General features: G+C 41.8%; 1 protein-coding gene across 1 annotated transcript; it reads right to left on the minus strand.

Annotated features, from left to right (window-relative positions):
- Positions 1-1,837: 1,837 nt before the first annotated feature.
- HSP90B1 (heat shock protein 90 beta family member 1) lies at positions 1,838-18,757 on the minus strand. The gene is made up of 18 exons (XM_044987765.1): positions 18,574-18,757; positions 17,932-18,031; positions 16,556-16,697; positions 16,358-16,474; positions 15,554-15,885; positions 13,447-13,558; positions 12,353-12,466; positions 11,471-11,587; positions 9,866-10,003; positions 9,700-9,777; positions 9,541-9,606; positions 8,822-9,091; positions 7,063-7,308; positions 6,123-6,259; positions 5,114-5,192; positions 4,872-5,027; positions 3,763-3,861; positions 1,838-2,097 (listed from the first exon to the last, which is right to left on the minus strand). The coding sequence occupies exons 1-18, from the start codon at positions 18,620-18,622 to the stop codon at positions 2,068-2,070; spliced, it is 2,382 nt and encodes a 793-aa protein (XP_044843700.1). The 5' UTR covers positions 18,623-18,757; the 3' UTR covers positions 1,838-2,067.
- Positions 18,758-18,993: the final 236 nt, after the last annotated feature.

Raw genomic sequence — 18,993 nt, forward strand, 5'->3', positions numbered from 1 at the left:
CTCTTCTTGCAGGGTTCAGACCCACCCCTTGCATCAACAGCTTCAGAGCACACCTAGCTATCAGTATGGTTGATGCCAACAGACATTATCCATGAACTCCAGCCACACTTGAACTGGGGGTATGGAGTCTCTCCTGGTATTGAAGGTAGGCTGTCCTCTTTATAAAAGAAAGGTGAGGTAATTTATCCCTCTTCTTAAGGAAGTGTTTAACCTTTACCCTCTTCATGCCTGTTTAGAGGACTTTGGGTTTATCTGGAGCAATGGTATGTTAGAGCCAGAGGGTAGCAGGGACTGTCAAGTTGCTGAGCTACTTAAAAAGGCAATGTACTTAGAGTTGGGTCAGTGTAAAGGGGGAAAATGCATCTCTCTCACACATAGGTGACAGTGTCTGTCATGCTGTCTCCCCTCCCTCAAGTAAAGTGTGAGGCTCTATTAAACAGTGTTAACACTTGAAAGCTCAGCTGTTCTAGTTCATCATTTAGCAGTAAAGCATTCCCTAAGAAATATCCCACCCTCTGTATCACCTCACTCAAGCTTTGTCATCATCACTGTGTATACTATTAATTTGTTTAAAACAGTGTAATGAAAGTTTCTCTAGAACCTAGCCCACCTTAATTCTTATGGGGAAGTTGGATTTGGTTAACATTTCACTTGATGTTCTTGAAAAAATGCACCTTAACTACAACATTAAGCAAGGTGTTATTGTACACTTTGAAGCTGGGGTTTAGCACAGTAATCAAGTCAGAGTCCATGGCTTCTTTCTTCATCATAGCTCTTCTGAATCTTAAAAGAAGAGTATGAGCAACACCCCCACCTACATTTGGCCCAACAGGAGTTTTTGGGAGACCTAGAGCCCATATGAATTCTGAACTTAATACATTGTGTAGTAAGAAGAGAGCTATTTTATTTGGATTTGTTATAAGTGTTCACCATATGCAGAGTTGCAGTTAAAGAATATCTGAGGAATTAAGATTAAAGGTGGTAAATCAGTTTTAATGACCAGAAACACATTAAACTATTTAACTTTTACATCGATTCCTCCTTCTGCTGTTTTTGGGTATGAAGACAAAGGTCTTGTTCTAATCCCATCCATGCCACTAATTTGTTGTGGCCTTAGGCAAGCCACCTCACCTTTCTGGTTCAGCAACTGCACCTGCCTCACTCACAGAAGTGTTTGAGGATTAGTCTACTTCTTCAAAGTCCAAGAAAAGTGGTCCAAGTTGTACTTGAGAACCCATGCACCATCCACCCCATAAATGTGGGCGCATGGTGCATTAGACTACTGAACAAATTGTAGAAACAGGTTTAACTTACTCTAACTACTTTAGTCTATGAACCTCAGTAACTTCTACATCCTACCATTTAGGTATGGCAATAGAGTCTATTCATCTTGTGCAGCAGAGACATTTATACAATCAATGACCATGAATGCAATTTGCAGTTAAAATCATTTCTATTTGCTATACCCAGCCCCTTTTGAAGCAAGCTCTGAAGGTGACCCTTCAAACCCTGAGTGGTAAGATGCTCCAGTGCATTTAGAAGCCTGCTTTGCATTTTCACCCTTGACAATAAGATGTAGTTCAGTACCTGAAGTGATACTTGTACAGCTTCTCCTAGTCTCCCCACTGCCCAAACATATGATCTTTAAAAGGTTAATCCTACCTCTCTCCACAAGAGAACTGAATGGTCTTGCTTTAACAGGAAAGTTTTAGTTAAGACTGTTCTAGAGAATGAGTTTGACATCACAGGATATTCCCCACAGCTATTAAACATGGAATGAAGTAGTGCTAGCTTACATGCCAGATGACTGGCCCTTTAGTGTAGAGTTTACACATAGTATTTGGGAACATTTTTATTTTGTACACGTGACAAGATTTTACACCAAGAATAGTCAGTTAAATAGTACAAATTTACATTCATGAGGAATGTTTTAAAAAAATTCAACTTAAAAAATACTCCTCTGCCCATAACCCCCACAACACCCCCCTCAACATTTTACAGTGAAAAACTGAACAATCTAATTCACATTCCCTCCTCACCCCAGACAGGATGCTAGTTGAGTGCAGCTTACAGTTCATCTTTTACATCTGTGGATTCCTGCAAAGATATGACAGAGTTAAGCTTACGGTCTCAAAACAGTTTTAAAAAAAAGAGCTTAGAGTCATCTCAATTTATAGATCTTTGTATACAGAAAAGAATAGCTTCCATGCATTATATGATGCTTCCAAAGGCCAGTTTCTGCAGTACCATGTTTGCTGCATTTCTCATTTTCACAGCACTTGTAATACCTGCGACAAGATTTTTAGTCCCCTTTAAAAAGGGATTTTGTACCTGTTGACACCTGTGTAAAAACTCAAAGCGGTCTTAGACAATTGTCTGATCTTTAAGACCACCCTGTCTACAGGGGCTCCAGTTGTCTGCTTGTCCAACTGGAGGGGAAAATATGATCTGTTATTTAATCTAGAACAATTTAAAGAAAAACCCTTCCAGGCCCTTTATATCAGAGCAGCAAAAAGGGGCACAAACCCCAACTTCTCTACTGTAGGCCACCTTTGGAATGCAATTATGATTGTGGTCCATCTCTGCTCAGTTTGTAAGCCGCTCCCCCTCCCCCCAATGCTGAGAAATCTACTGGCTTTCTGGTCATGACTGTTGAGATCATAACAGGAATTCAATAGTGTGGACTAACAAGCCAAAACAGAATAGAGTTCCCTCCCATACCATTATTGCTGCAGCAGCTCAGAGTAGGTGTGGCAGGTAAATTTAAGACGCTATGAGTCCAGATACAGGGAGCAGTTCTAAGTCATTTTTACCCCCCCCCCCAACCTACTCCTGGGGCAAGTACTTCATTAAAAGCAGCCTTAGATTCTTGGGTACAAATTAAGAAAAAGCACCACCATGCAAACTCCAGCTTTACAGGTAAGAGATACAGGCTATAGGAGCCAACCGCTTCAGGTAGGTGACTGAACACCAGGACCAATCTCCACTTGGTATCACCAAGAGATTAGAACAGATTTATGTAAAACAAGGCCCTTCCCCAACCTAAACTCTGAGGAACCAATAATTTAGTCTGTTTGGTTCAATAACCCTTCCAGCTGGTCCTCAGAATTGGGAATGAAGCAGTAGGGAACTGCAGTACTGAAAGGAGGAGAAGAGTCCCAGAGCATCACAGTTTGTGACCATCTACATTAAAATAGTTGCAGACATCTAAAAAACCCAGGGTTACTTTATTATTTCCAGTTGATCATGTTTCAAGGTTAAAGTTGATTACTGAACACCCACAAATGGAATTTACAAACATTAGAAAGTGCTAGCATTCTAATAAAAACTTATTTCTGACCAGATTCAGCAAAGTTCAGCCACTAGCTAAATAGTCCATCTCCAACAAGTTATACTTCCCAATTAAGCTCTTCTGAACTTAAAGTTAGTGGCTTCTTGTCTACTAGAGTTAGGAAAGGCACACACCAAGTGCCTTAGGGAAGTAGCCTTGCCTAAATCCAGTTTAGATCCAGCCTTAGAATACAAAATGAAGTGATTTATCTCAGTCTCATTTAACAAGTTCAGCAAGTAGCAGCTTGCTTGATGTCAAAGCATATCATCAGTCTTTGGTATACAGTGGAGTTCCACAAGTTTTATCTACACAATGCCTCGATGAAGCCATGTTTTGTTTGCTCCATGAACTGTTCACTTTGAAATGTTACTTTCATTAGGTTTAGAAAAATCTGAATTAGACGGTAATGAAGAGTTATTCTGAGAACTGACCTTCTCTGTTTCACTCTCATCACCATCAGCTTCTACTTCTTCCTCCTCATCTTGCTCTACTTCAGCAGTGTCTTCAGGTTCTTCTGGCTCCTCTTCCACCTTAGATAAGATGAAATAAAGCTATTTGTTATTCCATCCTCAATAGATCAGTTTGCTTCTCTGTCTTAATGGTACACAGGATATATGCAAGATTCAGTTGGATGTTATTGTATGAATGGAGAATGAATGGATTTTAGTGAAGCAAGGCAACAGATTTAATCACTTGCTACATCTAGCTATTGGATGTTAAATGAAGTTGTACATCAAATGCAATGAAGTGAACTGTTTTGCAGTATCTTTTAGTTTTAAGATTCCCAAGAAGTAGTCTGGTAGAGGGTGGGTCAGAGGCTCACTTTTCTGGCCCATTCACCTGCCTTTGCACTACTTAGGTAGCAAGACCTGCCCATATACCTTGAGGTGGATTTCTTCAAGTGTGGCCAATTCTCTCCAGTGGGCACATCAAGTATAGCTGTCTCACATTATCTCTATATAGCTACAATTTGAGGGGGGGGGGGGGGGGGGTGGAAGATGCGTGCTCTTATGCTCTACCTCAGCACTCTGCACTGTCTTCAGCTGGTGGAGTCACTTGGGGGAAAAAAAAGTGACAGAACTTAAGAGCAGCTTTGGAATGTGGCCAATAAATCAGAACTGGGTCATTAATGACCCACCCTTGAGGGCAGAGAAACTGGATATACTGTAAATGGGTCTAGATGTTAATATGTCCAATTGTTACTTGGACAACATCTACACAGTATTTTGGAGTAAGCCCAGGTTGACAGACTTGGGCTAGCAGGGCTTGTGCTCTAAAAACAGCTGTATAGTCTCAACTTGAAAGCACTGTTGAACTTCAATCTGTGGCTTTTCAGCTAGTTTATTAAAAATAGCTGTAAGCCCTGCTGGCCCAGATCTATTGACCTGGGCCAGGAACACTCACTCCAGAATGTTGTGTAGACATACCCATATGCCCCATACATGCACACACCTTAAGTTTTGATTTTATTTATTTTTAGAGTGCTTGAATATTAAGACCACTGAGCACCAAACATTACCCAAAATGGAAGGAAGCTCACCTTTGCATCAAGGTCAATGTTTAAACTTAAACGAAGCATTCTTTCTATTCTCTCTCCATATTCCTTTGTGTCTGGTAACATATAACCCGATCTTATGGTCGCTGTTTCAAACAGAACTACAGCAAGATCTGCAACAGTTTTATCATCTTCATTTTCCTGATTTGGAAAGTAAGGAAGAGCCATTAATCAGGGTTCATGCAGCCAAACAGTTGATATATCATTGCTTTGTAGCTTCTGTTTACCTTGATGCGCCTGAGCATGTCCTTGATCAGCGGATGTCTAGGGTTAATTTCAAAGGTCTTCTTCTGACTAGCATAGTAACTACAAGTAGAAAATTACATCAGTAGCTAGCTTTTTAAAAGCAGTAGTACCACTTTAGTTTGCCCTCTAATATTTTAGGCTTGGCTTATTTCAGAATAGTCCATAAGTTCAAGTTCTGGAAGACAACTAAAATGCAGAAAGTCAGCTTTACATGTAATACTTAGTTCACAGTGCTGTTCTGCTCTTTGATATGTGCAGATGCTTATCAATTCATTCTGTTGTGCTTCAGTAGCATCAGTTTGTGAAGCAAGCAGGTATGCTAGCTACAAGAGGGGGTTACAAACCAATAAACACTTTCAATGCTTAGACACTAGATGGATTCAGTTAAGAGTGTTGTAGGCTTTGCTTTCTAAATAGTTTAATGTAGCACTGTTGGATGCCTTTATAAATATTTTCTGAATATTTTTCTTAGTCATTACTGCTGTGACAGACCACTTATTTACACTATTACACCAATGGACAGAAAGTTTGATTTGTCAAACAATTTAAATACTTAAGACAGTCAAGACAGGTTAACTTAAAGACTAGGCCTGAGTTTTTGGGCATCTGATCACCTTGCTTTTACCATTAGTAAAAGCCTATCTATCTGGGCTAGAGCCTCACTACTGTTAACACTGCAGGGGAATATCTGCATACAAAAAGAAGACTTTCAGTGAAAGTTTCGGTGTGTGCGCGCGCACACACTTTTGTAGTTTGGGCTGTTAATTTAAAGGGATCCAGTCACATAGTTAAGTCCTGTAAATATGTATAAAAGTCAATGATGAGTGTATACTTCAGTCCTTGAGATGAAAAATAGTTAAAAATGAGGATTATTTCTCTTATAGGTCCATTATCAATATGGAGCACTGTTAGTCAATTCATAAATGCATGGTAACTGTGGCTCGCATCTGTGGTATTGGTAGACCATGATATACAGGTATGAAAGCTTACTTTGTGGAGATATCTTTCCCAGTCTGGTATGCCTGAGCCTTCATAATTCTTTCCATGTTGCCAGACCATCCATACTGACTAGCCACCAGTGCACATGGAGACTGAGTTAAGCGTTGAGACAACACTGCTTTTTCAATCTAGGGGAAAAAAAAAAAGATTGAGGAAACCTCTAATGAACAAGAGAAGTGTCTATTTCATTGATCTCAAATTACTGCAGTAATTTGAGATAAAATTTGCAGTTCTCAACTTTGAGATCGTTAGTTTTTACTAAAATCTGGAAAGTTTAAATACAGTCCTATAATACATTTGTTATAAATACTTCAGAGTTGGCTTTGAGAGCTTTTCATTGGAAATCAGAGTCCTAATATCCCATTAGTATTTGTCTTCTAAAAAAGCCATTGAGAGTTGAGCAAAGTGCTTTTTAGAAGCTGTCTACATCCATATAGAAATGAAGTTTATGCCCCCAGGGGGACAAATAAATGAATGAAGTCTACTGCGAGGAGGAGGGTGTAAAATTAAAAATTAAAGAGATTAGTCAGATGCCTTTTATTTACACACACACACACACACCTTCAGAGTATCAGCCGTGTTAATCTGTATCTGCAAAAACAGGAGTACTTGTGCTCAAATTTGTTAGTTTTTAAGGTGCTACAAGCTTTTGTGGGCTACAGCCTACTTTTTCCGATGCATGCAGTGGAAAATACAGTAGGAAGATCACACACAGAACATGAAACAATGGGTGTTACACACTAAGTGATCAATCATGGTAACACCCATTGTTTCATGTGTGTCTTTCTACTGTATTTTCCACTGCATGCATCCAATGAAGTGAGCTGTAGCCCACGAAAGCTTAAGACTAACAAATTTATTTGAGCAAAGATGCCACAAGTACTCCTGTTCTAGATGCAAAATAATGCTCCTGTGAACACAGAATTTGTACCTTGTCCTTTAAAGCCTTGTCTTTCATCCAGGTTAAGAGTGGCTCAAATTCTTTTTCTAAAGCTTCCCGACTCTCCTTGGATTTGTCACTTTCATCAAATTTCACTCCTTCCTTAGCAACATTTTGGAATCTCTTGCCATCAAATTCTGGCAGCGCTTGAATGCAGTATTCATCTACAGGCTCAGTCAAATAGATCACTTCATAACCCTTTTTCAGAAGACGTTCAACAAATGGTGAAGATTCAGCCTAGAAAGACAAGTTAATTAGAAACAAGTTTAATATTGCTTGACACTAAATTATTGAATTCTATTGCTGTATAGTTCAGCCAGTTGTGAAAATATTAGTGTCTGGCATTTAGGTTAATATATCTAAGGGTACGTTTATACTTACCGCGCGGGTCGACGCGGCGAGTTCGACTTCTCGGAGTTCGAACTATCGCGTCTGATCTAGACGCGATAGTTCGAACTCCGGAAGCGCCGCGGTCGACTCCGGTACTCCACCGCGGCAGGAGGAGTTGGCGGAGTCGACCTTGGAGCCGCGGAGTTCGCTTCCGCGGCGTCTGGACGGGTAAGTCATTCGAACTAGGGTAGTTCGAATTCAGCTACGTTATTCACGTAGCTGAATTCGCGTACCCTAGTTCGACCCCGGGGCTGTGTGTAGACCAGGGCTGAGTTGCCTTGAACAGCAACAGTAGTACTACAGTACACTCAACTATGGCACACTGAGTATAGCCATTCTTTCCAGCAGTAACATCTTTAATTACAACTAGTTTGATTCCTAAACTCAGATAGGTTTGCTAGTTGACTATTTTGCTTTACAGTAACTCACTTAGTCATCTTAGTTAACATTGTTACATTGCTGATCAATTAGAGAACATGGTTGTTTAAAGTTGCACAATGCTCCCTTAACATTGTTTGGTAGCCACCTGCTTTGTCCACTGCTTGCAGGAAGAGCAGCCCATTGCAGCTAGCTAGTGGGGGCTTGGAACCAGGGTGGATTGGCAGACCCCCTGCCCCATCAGCGCTCTGCTCCCTTAAGTTCCCTGTGGGGCAGCTGCCCAGCAGGCTATCAATTGCCAGCAGTTCAGCTGTTCCTCCCCGCACTGCTATGTACTGCTCCTGCCCTCTGCCTTGGAGCTGCTCCTGGGAGTCTCCTGCTTGCTGTGCAGGAGGGGGGCTAATGTCAGGGTGTCCCCCTCCCCTACTTCTCCTGTCCCTGCCCCCTGCTTACTCCTTCTCCATATAGAGCAGGGTGGGGACAGGACAGGGCTCAGGACAGACAGCTTGCTGTTGCTGTCTGCAGCTGCTGTCTCAACTTCTAGATCTACTTAAAAAGGCAATGTACTTACAGTGATGTCAGCATACTTAAAGGGGTAATGTGTATCTCTCTCCCTGACACGGGGTGTGTCTGCTATGCAGTCTCCCCTCCCTCTATTGGTGCTGCCTTGTAGAGTGTGAAGCTACATTAACATGTTAACCCTGAGGGCTCAGAGGAATGCTAGTTCATCATTTACCAGTAACGCATTCCCTGGGAAATATCCCACCCTCTGACTTCACCACCTCAACCAAGCTTCACAGTCACCACTGTGTACAGTATTAACATTGTTTTCTCTCTATCAAAGTTTTGTCTGGTGAAAAAACATTTCCCTGGAACCTAACACTTCCCCTGGCCCCCACCATTTACATTAATTCTTATGGAGAAATTGGAGTTGCTTAAAGTTGCATTCTTCTGTATAACATTGGAAGATTTTTATTCTTACCTCTTTTCTATTGGACCCGGCCATGAAATAGATTTTGTCTTGTTTCTCCTTCATTCTCTCCACATACTGGTCCAGACTAGTAGTGTTACTTTCATGATGAGATGATTGAAAACGAAGAAGTTTAGCTAGACGGGTACGGTTGGAATGATCCTCAATTACTCCAAGTTTTATGTTAGTACCAAACTCTTTCCAAAATGTATCGTTGTATTTTTCTTCAGCAATCTTCTTGATCATGTCAAGCGTTTTACGAACCAGTTTCTTCCTAATAACCTAAGAATTCCAGAGACAAAATAGCAAGTTCATCCATACTGTTACATAAACAGTGAGCACAACTAATCTTTTAAAAGCTACTACAAAGAATGCTCCAGACAATCTGTTAAATACTACCTCAGTTCTCATGTTACTCTTCTGTAGCCATCTCCTTTTCATTTTCTTCCACTTAAGATCTAATACACTTTGAATTTGTGGCAAGAGTTCATGAATTGTTCCTCTTTGCATCTTCACTTTTAATTAAGTGAAATCAAGTTAAGCTTGATATCTTGCTTTTTACTTTACTCCTAATTTAGATACGATAGGGCCAAGAGTGTCTAGGCTAACTATGGTTAGTTGGGTATTTTGTTTCCCCATACTTGCTACAATCATGTTACTTAACCAGGGAAGTAGATTTATCTACTCCTTGCCGTTAGGTAGCTTGTTAAATTATGTCTAAATAAAGATACCTTTAGCAATTTATGCTGCTGGAGAGTTTCACGGGATACATTCAGAGGAAGATCATCAGAGTCCACCTAATGGGGGGGAAGGGAGGGAAAAAAAGGAATTTATGAAGTAGAAGCAACAGTAACTTAAGCCAACTCAGTTAAAAACTTCAAGATACTTACAACACCCTTGACAAAATTAAGATATTTAGGCATCATATCATGGAAATCATCAGTGATGAACACTCTCCGGACATACAACTGCATGATTAAAAAAATAAAAAAGGAATTAGGAATGTTTGAGGGATGTTTAAGTTTATTCTACCTTTTGGTATACTTATGTTTTTACCTTAATGAAATCACTCTTTTTGGATCCATATTCATCAAATAAGCCCCGTGGAGCTGCGGTGGGAATAAACAAGATAGACTTGAATGTTACTTCTCCTTCAGCAGTGAAGTGAATATAAGCCATAGGATCATCGTGTTCCTGTGGAAGAAAAAAAGTTACTATTTAGTCAAGCTCTGGAAAGAAAAACACTGTGAAAGCTATTCTTGTGAGTTTGCACTCGTGGAAGGAACAGCTGGATCAGTGATCTAGAAATAATTCATGGGATAAATAAGTGCTGGTAACTGTCTGCATAACTACCACTGATTTATCCATCCTTTAGAAGGGAAGTTTTATTTAACCTCTTCCTTTCATTCTAGATTTGCATGAAATGGGATTAAGGAGATTAACATGGAAATAAACTGTCAACTAAATATTGAGACTGAAATCTTAAACCCCAGATTATGGTAAATAGCATGTAAACAGTAGTTAACTAATATTACTAAGCAGCCTGGTTCTACCAAAAGTGAGGAAAGATGATTGAAACTGAAAAATTAAGCAATATACTAGTGAAAAGTAATAAGCCATTACACAACCATTAACATACTCATGAAGAAAGTAGGAGGTCTCATTTGCAAAGAATAATTCTGCACCGTTATGCAATGCAGAATTAATGTTCCTGCACAATTCCCCCTGAATTTGATTTCCACCAAGAAACTTCTCTTCCAGTTGCATTTCAAATAGGTTAGTTATGTGTACACACAACGTCTTTATGTGCACATGACCCTAGTGGCACCACCCTCCATCTTATATTCCTTGCCAGCTTAAATCCACATCCCCTCTGCTCCCATCTATCATTAAATCCCTACCCAGCACTCCTACCCATACCTGGCATGGGGGCCATCACTTCTGGAGATGAAAGGGTGTTGGCTGGCAAACCATGTACATGACTGAACACACAAACCCCTGCGTGCACACTCACTGACTATCCTGGGTCTCCCTTCCCCATGCTAGCCACCTGCTGCTATCTTCAACTACTGCCAACACACCAACCCTCCCCCATCCCACTACAATGGTGTGACCCAAAAAACATACTCTAAACATAGAAGCTTGAACTTGAGACTAGACATGACAGACACACAAAGCAGTCCTTAAGGATACTATTGCTCTCTTAGGCCAGGTCATTATAATACTCTTATATAATGACTGTTGAAATATTTCATTTAATTTAACTGAAACAGAACAGTCAAAGATGCATAAAGTTCTTTATTAATATGCCTAGAAACCTATTTCTCAAAAAACAGTTCCTGAATCTGTCTCTATTGTTACAGGCATACTTGACAGGCATTTTGAAATAAATTGCCAAAATAAATTGAAAATGGCATGACTATATATTGTGTTATTTTGACAATATGTACAATATTTTAAAATTGTGCAGAAAATATTTTGGTGCAGCATTTCCCAAAAAGGGGAAGATCATACCAACTACCATCCCCACAACTCACATTCCCTTCCCCACTCCCCTCAATCAGAACAAGGACCTTTACTGAACCCATATATTGCTTTAAGACTGAGCTTGTACTGTACCAGAAGCGCACTATAGAAATGTGAAGCCCCTATCAAGTTTACCTTAGAAAACGATTTGTAAAAAGCTTTGTATTCATCTTCTTCGACTTCCTTAGATGGTCTCTGCCAAATTGGCTTGATATCATTCATAAGCTCCCAATCCCAGACAGTTTTTTCAACCTGTGCATGAAGAAAAAAGAAAAAAAAAAAAGTCAATTCTACATTGTTCAACTCTTTTGCACATGTATAAATTACTGCAAGTTACAGAAGAAAGTCACTGCTTCACCAAGGCATCTCAAATTAGAAAAAGCAGCAGAGAGTCCCTTGGCACCTTATAGACTAACAGACGTATTGGAGCATGGAGTTTTCGTGGGTGAATACCCACTTCATCATCCAATCCAGATCCAGACTAACACGGCTACCCCGATATGTATTGTCAACCTTTGTAGTGTTCTGCATGCAGAGTATTACTTCACCAAGTACTCAGTGGTGTACTAGGAGCATAGAGTTTGCATTATCTAGTGGCTAGCCATTAAACTAAGTCCAAGACTCTTGATCTGCCCTCAAAAGCTTATTTGCCAATGTAAGAAATACATTACAGTACACCTAGCCCTGTTCTCAGACTCTTGTAGAGAAATCCATATGGAACTACCATTCACAAAGTACTACCAGTATTTCTGAAAAGGAAAAGATTTTGTTGCTGTTCAGGCAACTGTTAAAATTCTAATACACAATGTTTTGATCCTATTTTACTGCCTTACTAACAGCAGATTTCTACTAACACCATACAGATGGCAAACTTACTAGAAGGCACCATTGTTGCTAAAAATATATCATGCACATCTGGAAGATAAAGGAACATGGAACTGTAAACCAAATTGTCTAGTGCTTTGAAGTCTATTAACCCCCCCTCCCCCAAGAAAGGAAAACTACACACAACCTTACCTTTTTAGTTTTTGGCTTTTTCTCCTCTTCCTCCTCCTCAACAGCAGCTTCATCATCTGTTTCCTCTTTTTCTTTTTCTTCCTCCTCTTCAATGGGCTCTTCTACAGTCTCAGTCTGTGGAAACACTTAGCTGTAAGTCTACTTTGCTTCAGAAAGACCTGGTCAAACAGCCTTTCCTTGGTTGGCACTCATGAAATGACTTATGGTAGTTAAGGGGCTTAGATTTTCAAATCTAGTCACCATTTGACTACAAAAAGCCATTTTAAATGAACGAGTAACTCTAGAACATGTCAACTACCATGCTTTAAGATAAACCATGTAGTATGTTCTGCATTCTGATTAGTAATATGTAATAATTCACTCTGAATAGCAACAGATGTGAGTGTGGCTGCGGCAGAAACAAGCTTGCCTAAGTTGATTTTCAGCCACTGTGTCTGAATTTTGTAACACACTGAAGACTAACCAGAGGCACACGACAAAATGTGAACCTCCGAGGCCCCAAAACAATACCCTGGTGAGAAGCCTCAGAATCTCCAGGCAGCAGGTAGATATTTCCACCATGATGCATTCTCTGCTTGAGGCTTCCACCTTTTGGTTTTGCTTCTTGCTATTAGATAGGTAGAGCCACCCTGCAGCTTCTTGAGAGGAAGAGTAGAAGTTATTTCTTCCCCCTCCCCCCAGTTGGGGAGGTGGAGGGACAGGTCCCTCACTTATCCCTTCACCTCTTTTGAGTCATCCTGCATATGGATTCCAGTTTCCTCAGCTACTGCTCAGCTTTTACATGTAGTGTGAAGTTGCCATAAGTGCTCCTATTCCCCAGGTTTGAAGAGCAGTGAAGCTGACCAGTATCTTGTCAGTTCAGCTCCTTTGGGAAAGTCAATTTGGAGAACCACTACCAGCCAAACAAGAACCAATGGAGTTTTTGGAACCATGAGGATAAGTGCTTTCATAGAATGATTAAGCTCTGTAGAACAAACAGCTCAGGAAATTGTGTGATGAATGAGGGCACCCTATCAGGAAATGGATTTTTCAAACCTTTGAAACTTGTGCTGTATATATAATAATGTAATTATTTAAGAGTTAGAGCTATTTACCTTGCTGCTCCACACATATATGGGGAAGTTAATGAACTGTGAATATTTCTTGACTAGATTTTTAATTGTATCCAGCTCAAGATAGTCAGATGCCTCCTCCTTCAAGACAAGACTGAAGAAGACAGTACAAGCATTAGACAGGCTAGTATTTCAAGGCAGTTTTACTTAGTTGAATCTATGTATAAGTAACTTGAAGAATCTAGTGTATCAGAACACCCAAATAGTGGACAGTCCCTTGGGAAAGTTCCAAAACAGTCTACTCTGCTCCTTTGCTGTCCTTTTTCCAGAGGAAAAAGGAGTACCATTACAGCTCTTCCAATTATGGAAGCCCAACAAAGCAGACCAGAACAGCTTTAGAAAACTGCATTTAAAGACAAATCACATTAGCAGACAAAATCATTGTTTGAAACAGATTCTACATCATGTACTAGACTTCAGAAAGGGGGGGGGGGGGGGGAGAGAAAGAGGGAGGGAGAAGTGTCATGAAGAGTCTTACTAGTTGAGGATCTTCCCCAACAAGAATAATATTCTTAAAAATAAAAACCTAAATCAGCTGCAGCCAAGAAGCATACCCCAAATGAAGAGAAAGGGTCCATTGGAGGATGCTGAGTCACCCTCTAAATCCATGAGCTGCACACCAAGCCAGTCCCAGAGTATAACTGAAATTGGCTGCTCAGAGGGATTTTTATTGTCGGGTAGGTTTGGCCTCATTTAAGAGGAACTATTACATTTAGCACTGGTTTCATTTTTTCCACCACATTACATTGTGGAAAGTCTTCCAAACAGTACTTGCAACTCAAGCTATCAGGACTAGACTAGAAAGAAGTTTCTCTTAGTGAAATCTGAAATGTACTAAGTGAACAGCAAAAAAGGTAGACATTAATCATGCAGTTTCAGTTTTTATAGGTCAGTAGCAGACAAGTTTAAGATTTAAGTTGTCTACAGCACTTGAAGTTAATGGAAAGTTTGACAAAACGGAGAATGGCATGTTTCTCTTTGTGATTCTTGCTAATCAAGTTTGATAAGCCTCAGATAGGAAGAGCAATGCAACTGCATTAGCAGAAAACAGCCAACACAGTAGCCAGTTATGTCAGAGCACTACAGAGTTTGGAGATCAGCTCTGAAGAGTCATTTGTTATTCTCTACACCGTGCATAACAAAGTTTTGTCAATGTGGCCCACAGAAATTGACTGCAGCTATTAAAGTATTTAAGTTTGCAGGCAGTTCATTTGTTTCTTCTGGTCCACTCTTCTCCATCACTAAGTCCACTTTAGAAAACACACTAGTCGTTTAAGCAAGAGTACTGGGAGTATGTACTTTTCAGGTAATGTAGCTGAACTAAATCAAATTCCAACTTTAAAAACTAGAAATCAAGCATGACCAAGCATACCTGTTAAATCTCATCACATCCTTAAGCTATGCAAGAAAGTGAAAAAAATTGGCAAAAAACTGAACACTTTTAGTCAGTAGTTATTTTCAAGTCCCTATACCACAGCTTTGATTCAGGAAGTCATTCCTTTTCAGGAAAAGCACTTATTCCAGGCTAAGGACATTATAAATGAAGAGTTGCATGCACAGGATTCATAGTGTCCTATCACATTCACAGCCATGAAAAATTCATTACAAACCATGAAATCTGCTCGTGTGCTTTTACCCTATATACACATTATAGGGATTTCACAGGGGGACCCACATTTCTCAGATTGTGGGTCCTGACCCAACACTGAGTTGCAGGGGTTGCCACCCTTACTTCTATACTGCCTTCAGAGCTGGGCTCCTGGCCAGCAGCTGCTGCTTTCCAGCTCTGAAGGCAGCAGCATACAAATAGGGGTTGTGGTACTGTTACCCTCCTATAGTAACTTTGCAACTCTCCCACAACTCCTTGTTGGATCAGGATCCCCAAAATTACAACACTGAAATTTCAGATTTAAATAGCTGAAATCATAAAATTTATGATTTTAAAAATCCTATGACTGTGAAATTGACCAAAATGGACTGTGAATTTGGTAGGGCCCTATTCATAATGCAGAGAACAAACAACATGCTAATGAGCAGGGTATACATCAACAGTTTAATAAGTTTTTTGGGGATCAGCTGCAATACTTACGTTATGGTGGTGCCTCTGCCTAAGGAGTTTCCTCTGGGATCATCAATCACTGAGAATTCATTTGAATCCGATTCCCAAATGTGTTGAGTATCATTGTTGTGCTTTGATGTAACAATAACTCTGTCTGCTACAAGGAAGGCAGAATAGAAGCCAACACCAAACTGGCCAATCAACTCAGATGTTGACTGACTATCTTCTGGCATTTCAGTAATCTTGTTTAAGAATTCACTTGTTCCAGACTTGGCAATGGTACCCAAGTTTTTAATTAATTCTTCCTTGGTCATGCCAATACCTGTGTCTGTAACATGAAGCATGTTCTTCTCTTTATCGCACTAGAAAATAAATGAGGTAAATTCAGTTAAATGTCACTTGAAGACAGTATGCATTGCATCTTGTTAAAGCTGAAAGTTACAGGTGAGAAATTACAGTAACTGAGAAGATTCTTCATGAATAAGGTCTGCTATGCAAAAATCTGGCTAGAGTATGGATTCACATTAATGCAATAAGGGAAAATACTCTTGCTGAAGCAATGCAGTGGGGTTCAGCCACTCTCCACAGAAAGTGGAACACTTCAGAGGCAGCTATAAATGCTTGCTACAACAGTAAGATGAGGCATTTGAGGATTTTATGGTCAAACAAATGGTAGTGTACCAAGATTTTAGTCTAAGTAGTTTACAAACTCTGGGATAGGCAGAATGTTAAATACAGATTTGTAGCTTGGGCAAGTCAAGAAGTATTGTCCACTGGAGGGGGTGGGTGGGTGGAAGAATCAGCAGATTACTATTAACAGCTAGTAGCTCTTACCTTTATTTTAATAGTGAGTTCTTCATTACCAGCAAGGGCATTTTCATCAGTCAGTGATAATAGCCTTATCTTATCTAGAGCATCAGAAGCATTTGAAATCAATTCTCTCAGGAAAATCTGAAATGAAATGTATAAGGATGATAAAATTTATGCTAGAACTGTACATGCTGACATTGTCTAGATAAACATACTGCTTACCTCCTTGTTTTTGTATAAAGAATTGATAATGAGTTTCATCATTCTGTTAACTTCAGCTTGGAATGCAAACTTCTCAGATTTCTCTCTGATTTCTTTTATCTGGGATGCATTTAAGCCATCTAACTGAATAGCTTCCTCCTCTCTGTGGAGACAAAGTTACATCTTTTATTAGGCCTTATTCAGTTAGTATGTAGTTAGCCCAGCAGCAGGAACAACTGAATTTGAGGTTACAGCAGACAGCTCTTCGGTTACTATGACATTCCATGACATCAGGATGACAGTTTAGAACTGCAAGATTTGATTTTGACCATGGAACACTAAGTGTGAAAACTACTGGGAAAGTCTGACGACAGGTGAGTGAACTAGATGTTTTAAAAGCTGGACCTCTCTACTATTAAGCAAAAATCCTACCACAGTCCCTGGTCTAAAGGCTCCACTCTGAAGTTACAATATACAATAACCTCTATGCTATAGAAGGGTAGGTATACAACTGAGTTTTTATAACAGAGAGGTTATTTCAAGTGTACTGCATTGTTTGCCCCAAGCCAGTGTACTTGTACTGGTGAATCCTTTCACACAGCAAGCCTGAGTGCGACCCCCCCGCCTTATGAATTAAAAACACTTATTTGTATATTTAACACCATTATAAATGCTGGAGGCAAAGCAGTGTTTGGGGTGGAGGCTGACAGCTTGTGACCCCTATGTAATAACCTTGTGACCACCTGTGGGGTCCTGACCCCAGTTTGAGAAACCCTGCCCTAAGGATCCTGTGGCACCTTATAGACTAACAGATGGTGGGCATTCACCCACGAAAGCTCATGCTGCAAAACATCTGTTAGTCTATAAGGTGCCACAGGATGCTTTGCTGTTTTTACAGAACTAGACTAACACGGCTACCTCTCTGATACCTGCCCTAAGGAGTATCAGAAAAAGAAGGATGCTGACTGGTACCAAAGGAAGTCAATGACAGATGTCAATCTGTGTGACTTCAAATATGTAACATGGCAATCTGGCTCCCATTTCACTCAGCTATTATGTTTTACTTACCATTTATCTGCTTTTAAGGGGATTAATTTAATATAAAACCACAAACACAGGCAATTTGCTTTTTTAGTTTGTACAGACTTTGCTGGGGCTTTTTACGCAGCCTGTTGTAAAGCTGGGCAAATAGCCAGATGAACCAATGTACCCCCTGAGCCTCGGTTTACCCCCAAGGGTACATGTACCCCTGCTTGAGAACCACTGCCCTGAGAGACACTACATGAGAAACACAAACCTCTCCCCCAGCACACTACTGAGGCCTTGGCCAGCCAGAAAGAGGAGGCAGTAACCAGCACGTGGGGCTCACAGCTCTTTACAGCATTATAGGCACAAACCTCTGAACAACTTCGTCATCGGTCCGAGAGCCCTCTCTGCTTTTCCCCAGGTCGTCATCTAGTCTGGCCTCCGCGTCCAGATCCTCCGCTCTAGCCGATGCTGGGGAGAAGGGGGCGTTAGAGAACTGACCCACGGCGCGGAGCCGCCTCGCCCCTGCGGGGGGCCCGCCGCGCCGTGCACTGCGAAGGAGGCGCCTGTCAGGACCCCGCCGCGGGCGACACGAGGGGAGGGAGGAGGCGGGGAAGGTTTCCAAGCGGCAGCCCCAGCGCCATGACGGGCCGGGCGCTCTCCCCCCCCCCTGGTTATAACGGCGCTGGGGGGAGCGGCCCCGCCCCCGCCCCCGGGCGCAGCGCCTCGAGGCTCAGGGCCCTGAGGGGACGAGCCAGCGCGGACCCCGCCAGCCTCCGGGGAGGCTGAGGAGAGATGGGGAGGCGGGGCCGGACGGTTCTCCCCGCTCGCCCCAGAGCGGATCCCCCCCTCCCCTTTCCCCGGTTCAAACAGCCCCGCGCCCCTGCCCCGAGGGTCCCGGCCCCTCCCTCTTATTCCCCGGGCGGAGGCCGCGCGGGCCCAGGCTCGGGCCACCTGCCCCAACCGCTCCTCGCCAGAAGCTTCTAGAACCCGCGGGCGGGCGGGCGACTCACAGGCTAGGAGCAGGACACACAGAAGAGCGAGTCCCCACAGCGGCTTCATGGCGGTGTCAATGCGGACCCAGGAGAGAACAGCCGAGCCCCCTGCCCCGCGACTCGAGCTCAGCGGAACGGGTCTATCGCCGAATCTGCCGAGCCACCAGCCAGGTGAGCCCGCCTCCCCCCAGCCTTATCACTCTCCGGCACGCGGGGCGGGGAACGGCGCTCAGCAAGCCGCCAATCAGAGCGCACCACGCCAAACACAGAGCCAATGAAGAGCCCCGAGAGGTGGGGCGGAGTCCGGTCCTTGCCAATTAGAGCCTTCCATGTGCGGCTTACTGCGGCCAGAGCGTGGCTGCCTCTGATTGGTCACTGGAAGGAAGAGTCGGCCAATCATTTTTAACAGCTAGTTTAATCTGCCTGCCTGCCTGCCTT

The sequence above is a fragment of the Mauremys mutica genome, chromosome 1, assembly GCF_020497125.1.
Source record: "Mauremys mutica isolate MM-2020 ecotype Southern chromosome 1, ASM2049712v1, whole genome shotgun sequence".
Classification (NCBI taxonomy): Eukaryota; Metazoa; Chordata; order Testudines; family Geoemydidae; genus Mauremys; species Mauremys mutica.

What these genes read in the sequence shown, in the direction of transcription:
- HSP90B1 (XM_044987765.1), bottom strand. Translation starts at nt 18,622, where the DNA reads ATGAAGCCGCTGTGGGGACTCGCTCTTCTGTGTGTCCTGCTCCTAGCC. An exon ending in AAAAGAGTGATTTCATTAAG is followed by an intron (nt 9,778 to 9,865) that starts GTAAAAACATAA and finishes TTAATCATGCAG; the next exon opens with TTGTATGTCCGGAGAGTGTT. An exon ending in ACAAGGCTTTAAAGGACAAG is followed by an intron (nt 6,260 to 7,062) that starts GTACAAATTCTG and finishes TTTTTCCCCTAG; the next exon opens with ATTGAAAAAGCAGTGTTGTC.